The sequence below is a fragment of the Apteryx mantelli genome, chromosome 3, assembly GCF_036417845.1.
Source record: "Apteryx mantelli isolate bAptMan1 chromosome 3, bAptMan1.hap1, whole genome shotgun sequence".
Classification (NCBI taxonomy): Eukaryota; Metazoa; Chordata; class Aves; order Apterygiformes; family Apterygidae; genus Apteryx; species Apteryx mantelli.
The window spans coordinates 22,779,616-22,789,674 of record NC_089980.1 but is presented as its reverse complement, the minus strand read 5'-3'; the positions used below and the strand labels follow the sequence as shown (position 1 = coordinate 22,789,674).

Here is a 10,059-nt window from a genome sequence, read left to right as displayed (position 1 = left end):
GCTAGAAGCAAGCCAGAGACCTGCCGCTTGCACCGGCTGGAGCGGAGCCGAGATGCTCCCGCCTGACCACAGGGCAGCGAGCCCGCGCCGCCTCCTGCTGTGCAGCAGCACCCACCGCCTGCCACCAGAAAGCTGAGGTCTCCCACCATCACCGCCTCGACAGTCACGCGCCCCAACAACGGGAGTCTGTCGGCGGTGGCCGCAGCTTCGCGCTGTCTTTTCCCATCGTCGGTTCTGGAGGGCGGCTGCCAGCAAGTGGTCCTTTTAGCCACACTGGCGACGTGGGGAGATGAAGGCAGCTCAGTGGGGAAGGATGGGAGGAAAAACCCGCAGATGTGTCCTGCCGGCGCTCTGACTCATTTCCAGCCCACCTGCGCTACTGCTGGAGAGGGGTTATACCTGCAGGAGCAGCGGGGTTACTCCCCACGGCTCCGAGGCACAGCTGGAAACTTCCTTGAAAGAAATAGCGGGGGGCAACCAAGGGTGAGAAGGAGTAAAGTCTGCAGCTGTGAAACGCAGCAGGGATTGGGCACAAAGCCCTGCCGTACTCACAGTGTGTGGTGTGCGACAGCAATCCGGAACACCTGGGTCCGGCCCGTCTATTGGCTCCAGGAGCTGTTTCGCTCCCGGCAGCCAGGTCAGCTCTGCAGAAACGACGGCCTGCTCTCGCTGAACCCCACGGTCACTCGCCCGCAGTCACTCTTGTGTCGTACAGCTGTACGCTGCTCACTAAAAGACTGATTTTTACTATTTATTAAGACTAACAGGAAATTGATCTTACTGTTAGGAAATGCTGATTTCATATTGCTTGTCTATTTGGAGGCACGTGCAGGAGCCCCAGAGCTGCGGTGGGTAGCTGGCAGAAACAGAGCACGCTTGACTTGCTTTCCACGGAGCATAAGGCTGGAAGGCTTTGGGAGCCCAGCCACAAGCACGCGAGGGAAAGAGCAAACAGCAGGGGCAAGGATTCACCAGTACCTGTCACCAAGGGCAGACGCATCAGAAGGCAACTCTATTTCTGGGCACGCTTTCCCCATCCACGTCGAACTCGGTGTTAGTGTTTAGTGCTTTGCATTTTCATCTCTGCAATGCTTCTAGCTAGCTAGAGACATTATTTTTGGCTCTTTGGCTTCAAAAAATAAAGCTATCAAGCCAGTGATATAAAAATAAAGATCCTCTTGTTATAGACAATGGGAATTGCAGCATTACTGCTCTGTCTTGCCACTTGTGGTCGCCAATAGCTTGTTACCCCAGAACAACTGTCTCCACAACGCAACTGAGCGTCGGTTGTGTTTGCTTGGCTTACGGAAGCTATTACCAACCTGAACTCGCTCTTTGGGCTGGCTGGTGAACTCAAGACTCGTCTGGTCATGAAACTACCCTTGGAAGAAAAGTTTCTATACTTTCCAACCTCTCCTGTGCAAGAGGAGCAGCAAAAGTACCTCAGAGGTAGAACACTTCCTTAGCTGAAAATCTACAACATACTTCTACTTCCTTAATGGAAGAAAGTGTCACTGCCACTATGAGATACCCCTTCTCTCAGGGGAAGTATAAGGAGAGAAAGAGACAGAGCCTCTTACCGTGCTCTTTGAACCGACACATGATGCATTGATTTGACCTCAAATCCTTCTTGAATAGCCTTAAATTTTAACTTGTAAGAAATAACATCGTGGAGCTGAGATACTTGGAAACACCTCCAGCCCCATGTATATTTTTATTAATAGTGACTATTAATTCAGAAGCATCAGGATATGCTATTTCCACATGCCTGTACTAGGAGCCAGCAGATCTTTGGGCATGGTCTTCTCTTGTCCCCGTGTTCTTCCCCTTCTTGGGTCCTGTTCTCACGGCGTAATTTCCACGCTTGGGCAAAATCCCAGCCGCCTGGCCTATCCCGCCAGGCCTGTCCAGGAGCGCTGGTTACGTGTGCGCTGCACACCCTGGTGTGCTTCAGAAACACCAGCTCTGCACCTCTTCCGTGAGAGGAAAGCCCGCGCTATTGCCGGGCAGCGGAGGGAGGCCCTGCAGCGCTCAGCCGAGCCGCTCTGGCTCTACCCAGCGGAAGGGAAAGGGGAGAACACCGCTACCTCGGCGTGCTGTAAATGGCACCGGGAAGCACGGTTATCCCGTAGTCGTTCAAGGCACGAGACAGCGTTTGATTCATGGATTTGTGTCAGTGACTTTCACAGACCGCCTAAAGCCGGCCGGGCGCTGCTTCCTAACGGGCAAATTGCTGCGGCCCGCAGGCCGGGGCGTCCTGCCTTCCCCGCGCCACGGGGCCCCGTCGCGCCCCCCGCGCCCCCACGAAGCGCGAGCGAGCGCGGCGATGGGCGCCCACCACCCGCCGGCGCCTCGCAGCCCGCAGCCCGCACCCCGCGGGAAGCCGGCCCGACCAAGCGGGGCTCGGCAGCCCCCCGCGCCGCCCGGCGGCAGCCCCCGGCCCGCAGCGCGCGCTGCCGGCGCGCTGCCTGCGCGCACGTTGCGCCGGCGGCGGGGGCAGCGGCGGGGGCGGCGGCGGGCCGGGCGCGGAGGGGCGCCGCAGCCCCGCCGGCGGCTGCCATGCGTGCGCGCCGCTCCGCTCCGCGCCGCTCCGCTCCGCGCCGGCGGCCCCGCAGCGCAGGGCTCCCCGCCGCGCACCGCGCGCTCCGCGGCCGCGCAAGGGCGGGCCGAGCGGAGCGGAGCGGAGCGGGGCGGGCCGCGCCGCGCCGGGCAGGTGCGCGCTGCGGCGGCTCCCCGCGGCAGGGGCCGCGCTGCCCCCCCAGGTAGGGCGAGCGTGCGAGTGCGCCGCAGCGCAGCGCAGCGCAGCGCACCGGCGGAGGCGGGAGGCGCGGAGGGGCCGGCGCGGGGGGCCGCGGCAGGTAGCGGCGCGGGGCGGGCAGCGGGGGCGGCGGCGAAGCAAAACCCGGGAGCGGGGGCGGCGCGGGGGGGCCCGGCGGGGGGAGGAGGTGGAAACCGGGATCGCGCCCGCCCGCCCCGCGGCGCGGCCGGGGAGGCGGCGCGGAGCGGAGCGGAGCCGGGCCGCGCTGCGCCGCGCTGCGCCGCGCTGCGCTGCGGGGCCGCCGGATCGCCCCGCTCCGGGGCGGGGGCACCGGGCCACGGCGGCGGCGCGCAGCCCCGGGCGCCGGCGAGCCAGGGCGGCTGTGTCGTTGCAGGCGGCGGCGAACCGGATGCCTCTGGCGGGTAGAAGATGTGTCATGGGAAGCAGGCGAGCGGCGGGGATGCCCTCCCGGCGGCGCGGCGGCGGGCGCTGGCCGCCGCGCTGTGGCTGCAGCTGGCGCTGAGCCTCGGCCCGCGGCCGGCGGCGGGCGGTGAGTGAGCGGCCCCGGCCCCGGCCCCGGCCCCGGCCCCGGCCCCCCGGGCGGAGCTGCTCCCGGCGCCGGCGGGACAGCCCCGTCCCCCCGCCGCCCTCCGCGGGCGCGGACCGCAGCAGCGGGGACCCCGGGGCGGCGGGGCACCGCGGGCGCGGGGAGGGAGCCCCCGATAGCCCCGCTGCCAGTGCGGCGAGATTTGGAAACACCCTGTTATGCTGGGTTTTTTTTTAATACCCCCCCCCCCCGCCTTATCCCCCGAGCCCCACTCGAATGCCTCTCTCATTAGCCTTACTGGTAATCCCTGGGGAAAGCAGGTATTTTGGGAGGAAGCAGGTGATTTGGGGCGAACAGCTCCGCGGCTGAAACGTCCTTCAGCCCTATCCTCTTGGAGGCATGACCAGTTTCTTATCTGGCCTTTTCTTTTTTTTTTTGGGCGGGGGGGAATTTTAATTACATTTTCACACCACCGTTTTAAATTATTGAGCCTTTGAGATATTTTGAGCAGGTACATTTAATTACAAAATTGCTTGGAACTGATTCTGTAATTAGACTTGGATTGCTGGAAAAGTCTTAAAGTAAACTGCTTTGCTGTAAAATGAACTTAGGTGAGATAATGTGAGCAGCTTCAAATGATTTCTGCTCCAGCATGGTATTTTATATTTGTGTTGGGGGAATAAGCCGTTTTATGATTGAATCGCATCTCTGATGGCAGTCAGAGTTCAATATAAAAATTGGTCGGGCTTCTCATGCCAAAGACTTATGCCAGAATTTTCCCACTTGAGTGCCTAAACGCAAGCAGCTGCGATCCAGACGTGTTTTCTGCCACCAAACACAGAATTAGAGGAATATGGCTGAAGAGGACCTCAAGAGGTCGTCTTGTCCATCCTCCTCCTGATACGATTCAGTCATAATTTTCTCTCAGGACTATAATGCCATTTTTTCAACAGAAATCCTCTGACTGCAAATGCGATTCCAGCTAAACAAGCTTTTAAACTGTTGCAGGCTCTAAGCATTGCTCTTTAGAAATCAGTGGCGTTTTTTGCAAGTGTGTCCCCCCTGGTTGCCTGGCCAGCCCGCGTTTCAGCGTGGCGAGGCCACTCTGCCTGTCTTGTGCGTTCCTTGCAGTTGTGGCTGCACGAGCGCTTGTCATTCTCCATTCGTAAAAGAGCGATGGTTCCACGGACCCCCTCCTCCCCGAAGCCATGTGTATCCTGCGGTTTGATTGTCAGCATTGATTTAGCCGATTAGTGGGAGAGGTTCTTCAGAGGACGGTTTATGTCTCTCTCAAATGTAGTATTTTTCATCACAGCCTGTAATAAATTCTTCTGTGATGTTGATTGTTATTAACATTACTGCATTTCAGTCATTTTAGGATCTTCCAATAAAATGTTTTGTCCAGAGTCTAGGGAAGGGTAATGCGCTGAACGGCTGTGCATGGTTAAGATAACCAGTGAAAAATATTCATTGCTGTTTCCAAGTTATGATTGCTGTTATTTTCCGGGGTGGTTGTACTGGGAAGTTGCACACCATAAAAGTACTGGTAAACGTACGGATCTTTCACGTGGTAGAATATATGTACCTGCGTTGTGATCCTCCCCCCACCCTGAATCATTGGAGTGGTGAAACAGTGGGTTTTGTAGTTAGAACAGGGGACTGACTGTAAATTCGGAGTCTTCCTATTTTCTGCTCCGTTGTATCTGTGAGCGAGCTGCTTCCACAGGTTACTGTGCAGGCTCAGCCTTTGCATCCTCAGCCTGTGACCCACAGTCTTAAGGATTTCAAAGCAGCTGTTGACATCAGCCAAAGTTGTGGTTTCCCAGGACCTTTGAGAAATGTCTTTCTGCAGGACTCTCATTTTATGGATTTGCATATCCCTAAAGAAAGCACTCAGCATTACTGACTGCTTTGGAAAATGTAGCCCCAATCTCTTTGTATCTCCTCATTATCTGTTAAATAAGGATAATCATACTTCTCTCTGAGATTTGAAAAGCGCTTTGATGACATTTAATGAAAATACTATGGAGGTGGAGAGCATTTGTTTCAAAAGCTTTAGAAAAACAGCAGTGACAATATGCTAAAATAAAAACTCTCACATATGAAAAAATACAAATTGATAGTTTCGTTTTTTCTGTAAAGCAGTTAAGTATTCACTGCTTACCTTTTGGATCCCATTCCTCCCTTCCTTATCTGATAGCAGAGTTTTGCTCCGGCAATAATCCTGTCATGACTTGTGTGACTCCTTCTATTTTATATCTGACTAAGCTCTATTGATTGTCCCATTCTCCCATTTGGCCCCCAATCAATAGTACTTATAACTCTTTTTTTCTTGTCGATAACCCTACAGAGAATAGCTCTGTTTATAACGCTCTTACTTTCTCAAAAGCGTATCCAGCAGAAAGTTTGCCGTAGAAGTGAGCTCAAATGAGCAAACGTTTCAGATGTCGGTATACCCGATTCCTCCCTGATGTATTTAACTCTGCTGACACCAAGGATAAAGTAAATCTCACCTACTTTCGCTTGTGGCTTTCATCTAATCATCTTTGTCTAGCTTGCTTTTCCCTATAATTCCATAATGAAGAAAAACAAAAGAAAGAAAATAAGAAAGAGGAGCAGGGTGGGAAGGCTAGTAACAGGAAAAATGAAATCCGCAGGTTGGTGGAGCTGATGGGAAGTTATTTCTGAGTTTTAAGGCATTTGCAAAGTTCCCTGTTCAACCTGTTGGACTGAGATAATAGCTACAACAATATATTTTTACATGTATTCCAGATTCCCGGAATTCTAATATTCCCTGGGGGAAAAGAATTCTGAAAAGAGTGTGTGGGAGGAAAAAAGCTCAGTAAGCTTCTGATTCTGAAGTTTGTCTGTGGCACTGGAATTTTGTCATTGTATGTGGATCAAACGTTGCCTGGGGACGTTTCTACTTTATTTTCCTAGCTCTGTTGGGTGATTTGTGCTCCTCTGCCCGGCCCCGCGGAGAGGCTGGGGGCTGTAACCTGCTCGCGCCTCCCGAGGAACGTAGGCTTGGATGGGGCCTTGGGCTGTCGCCTAGTTTTATCCGCTGGCCTCAGGCGGGTTCAGCTGTGTGGGAGCCCTTCTTGGTCTCATCTTGTTCTTGAAAGGCTCCACCTCTCCCCCAAGCACCTCTGCTGCCTTCAGCCGCTCTTGCACTAGAAAGCGTTTGCTCGGGTCTCACCTGAAGCTTCCTTGCTGCTGCTTTCTTGTCCTGTTCACAGCAGGCATCCGAAAGAGGTTCTTCTCCTCGGCTTGGTGGCTGCCTTTTATGTACCGTTGCGCCTTTTCGGTCTTCTGCCACAGACTGGAAGGCTCCAGTTCCTTCAAACTTTCTTCTGCATGCTATTTTCCAGGTTTCTGGTGGTGCAGACGGCCGCCCTGTGCGTGCTGCCGCTGATCCGCATCCACTGCCCTGGACCTGCCAGGGCGCCTGAGACGAGGCCTTGCTAGCGCTGAGTAGAGCTGAAGGACAACGTCCAGTGTCTTAGCGGCTCTGCTCCTGTGTAGACATCCGGGTGTCTTTTCTGTCATTATAGGATGCTGTTGGTTTGTATTTGGCTTCTGATCCCTGGTGGCCGCTAGGTGCATTGCTGCAGGGCTGTATCCGGCCCGTCGTTCCCGTCCTGCGCTTGTGCTTGGTTGCAGTTGCAGCGTCTTTGGCAGCTTACCCCGACCTGGGCTCTGCAGGCAGCGTCCCTTCCCATTGGTGGGCTTTTTTAGGAAATGTTATTCATCGTGCATGACGGTAAAGAAATCTGGCAAGTTGCAAAGCCTTCGAATGTCACGGTGAATGTTAGCAATACCATGCGAATCGTGGATTTATTCTAGACCTGAGCTGATTCTTGCATTGCTCTGTGGTTTTAGTGTATGGACTGAAGTCTTGGTTGTGCCTGCCTTTGGATTTAGTGGTTACCAGAAACGTGTTCCTTAGGTTTCTGAGGAGAACGTACTTGTTGCCTTGGGGTAAGAGAGCTCTTGTGTGTGCTGATGGTGCAGACCCACATAGGGCATACTTTGACACCTTTCCCTCCAACTGCCTTGCATAAACTTTTGACATTGTAGAGAATAATGCTTTCTGCACAAACTTTTATTTGACTGACACACTCGCTAAGTCTGTAGTTAATGTATTTTACTCGCTCCCTCTCAGTGTGTTTGCTTCACTTGCCAAGCAAAATAGGCCCGACCCTTCATTTCAGCCGAGCGTGGTCCGTATGTGTTAGGAAATCATCGGTTAGTTTGCAGCGTTGGTTTTAACCTCGGACTTGTTGGAGGAACTCAGTATTTTGTAAGGAACAGATTTCTGACATCGTCCTCTGATTTTATTCTCAATGCCAGACCCGTCGCATGTAACTTCCATTCCCCTCTCTGCTGACTTACCATTTAAGTTCCTTTTTGTGTCCGTTTTCATTATAAGTAGCAAGGCCAGTGACATCTTGTGATGACAGCTCATCATTTGTCTTAGTGGCACATCCTTCCCCCTACAACCTTGTGATAGGGAGGCATATTTGATATATTAATCTTAAATCAGTTTCCTGGCACCCCGCAAGGAGGAGGTTTGTCCATCACTAGGTTGGGATTCAGAGGTTGAGGTTGACTTCACTTCTCTGTTTTACTCTCTTACTCCCAGAATTAGGATATAGTGCCTTTGATCTCTGTGAAAGGGATGATTACAACTTTAGAAGGATGAAGTAATTACTCTGTGCTTGATTTTCTCACCTGTATAGTAGAGAAGCAATATATTTTGTGGACATGTTGTGAGGTAGTTTGAGAACCTCCCACAGAAAATATTACAGGAGTGAGAAAAGTGTATTTTAGCAAAGTGAAATCCAAACTTTACCAAAATAAAAAGGCCTTTAACATCAATGGGTTTTGGGTTTTTTTTTTGGTCTTGTGGATTAATAATTAAGTATTGTTAACACAATTAGGAAGATGTTATCCCCTTTGACTTCTACAAGTTTTCTTATGGACTTTTTTCTATCGCTTTGATCATGGGCTCCATTTTTCCAAATGTCATCTACCTCTGATTGATACTCATATTTTTATTACACATTGTTAAGAATAGAAAACATTGCACTCACGTATTGTGCATTTCAGTGAGGTTTGAGGCATGAAAAGGCATGTGATGAAGTGCGGCCCCGATTCATATTTGCTAAATGGAAGTGTAAATATGAAGGAAAAACTGGCCACGTTCAGTGGTGAACAGAAACTGGTAAGAAAAGGAGCTCTAGGGATACAGAGTTGTGGTGTGTACAAATTGATTCAGTGTGTGCACAAAATTACCTTTACTTACATATGGAGGAGGCCAAAAGGGTGTGCATCTTACAAACTCATTTTGTTTCAAATTCATTTCTCTGTGCAACCACCGTCCCCTCACTAGTTTTACACCTTCCTCTCAGCTACTGTCTTCGACGCGGCACGAACACGACATCAGGAAACGCGTTACAAGCTGTGCGCCTCCTAGATTTCACAGGGCAGAGATTTCCAGCAGCGATCCTCAACCTACGCGTGTGCTCGCTGACGATGCTACGCCGCCGCTGCGTGTGTTGCCGCCGCGTTTGGCCGCCTGTTTTTCGGAAGGGGCCCTCGGTGACTTTCCCTGGGCAGCTGGGCTGCCTGTGCCATTTGTCCAAACTGGGGGCCTCCTTTTCCGTGCATCGAAAGCGCTGGAGCAGTTTGCGGATGCCGTCTGTGCACACCGAGCGCATGCTGATACAATGTGTTAGATGCGTTTTCGTGCTTCTGATGGGTGACCCTTGAATCGCTGCTTCTTGTAGCTGGTCAGAGCCACTTTAAATTGCGTGGTGTCTGTGCTAGGTTGCTCTTCTGCTCGTTATTAAAGGATTATACAAAGCTTTTGCTTTGCAGGGAAGTGCAAGAATTTATTGGGAGAATTTCTGCAGTGAACAGGCCTTGTTCTTGCCAGGGTGACTGACTTTAGAAAGTAGAATATGGGCCTTTTCTGATAGTGTCACTACTTACTTTCGTAAGCATACAAATAATGATAAGCAAGTGGTTTGTTTTTAATGTAGCGCTTCTCATCCATAGAGTTCAAAGCACTTTATAAAGGAAGATAAGTTTTATTATCTTCGTTTTGTAGAGGAGGAGAATGACCATAAGAAGATTAAATGACTTAAAGGTTTCCCATAAGAAGCAGATCTTGCCATGGACTGAGAAGAGATCTTCTGGATCTTAGTCCAGCACTCTCTTCTGAAAATAGAATTTGGGGAAATTCCTAATCCATGTGTATGATACGGCCTTTTTGATGGGATTTTTCGGTTGCGCCTCTCTTAACAGAAATGAGCAGCACATTTCCTATTCACTTAAATTGCTACTTAAGCAAATCACCGAGGCAGCTTTTACAGTGTGGTTTATTTGCCTTACTCCTTAATGTCTGAGATAGTACATGGCATCTTTCCAAACACTTGAAACATCTTCCTCTGAATAATAAAAAAATAAGAAATGTTATGAGTTAGGTTTGAGCCCTGAGAAATGGTATCGTGCAGTTTCTCATAGTGAGAAGCACATATTAATAGGGATGAGATCTCTGCCTTGCTTGATCACATGCTTCATGGTAATTGTTTACATGAAAGAGCAACGTTAGAAAGGCATTGCTTGTGATTTTTAAGTAACTCTAGCATGTTTTAGCAATGAGAAACAGAGAGGACAGTACTGCATGAGCAGTTAGCTCTCTACAGACTGTGGCATGAGCGTCATTGCCATATACAGCCCTTTGCAT

The 10,059-nt window shown here is 51.4% G+C and overlaps 1 protein-coding gene across 1 annotated transcript in view; it reads left to right on the top strand.

Annotated features, from left to right (window-relative positions):
• The first annotated feature begins 2,731 nt into the window (after positions 1-2,731).
• The window catches only part of SUSD4 (sushi domain containing 4), a 73,128-nt gene continuing 65,800 nt past the window's right edge, over positions 2,732-10,059 (top strand). The window contains exons 1-2 of the mRNA XM_067294678.1: positions 2,732-2,762; positions 3,153-3,308. Of these exons, the coding sequence (XP_067150779.1) occupies positions 3,188-3,308 (121 nt within the window). The 5' untranslated portion in view covers positions 2,732-2,762; positions 3,153-3,187. The remainder of the gene's footprint in view (positions 2,763-3,152; positions 3,309-10,059) is intronic.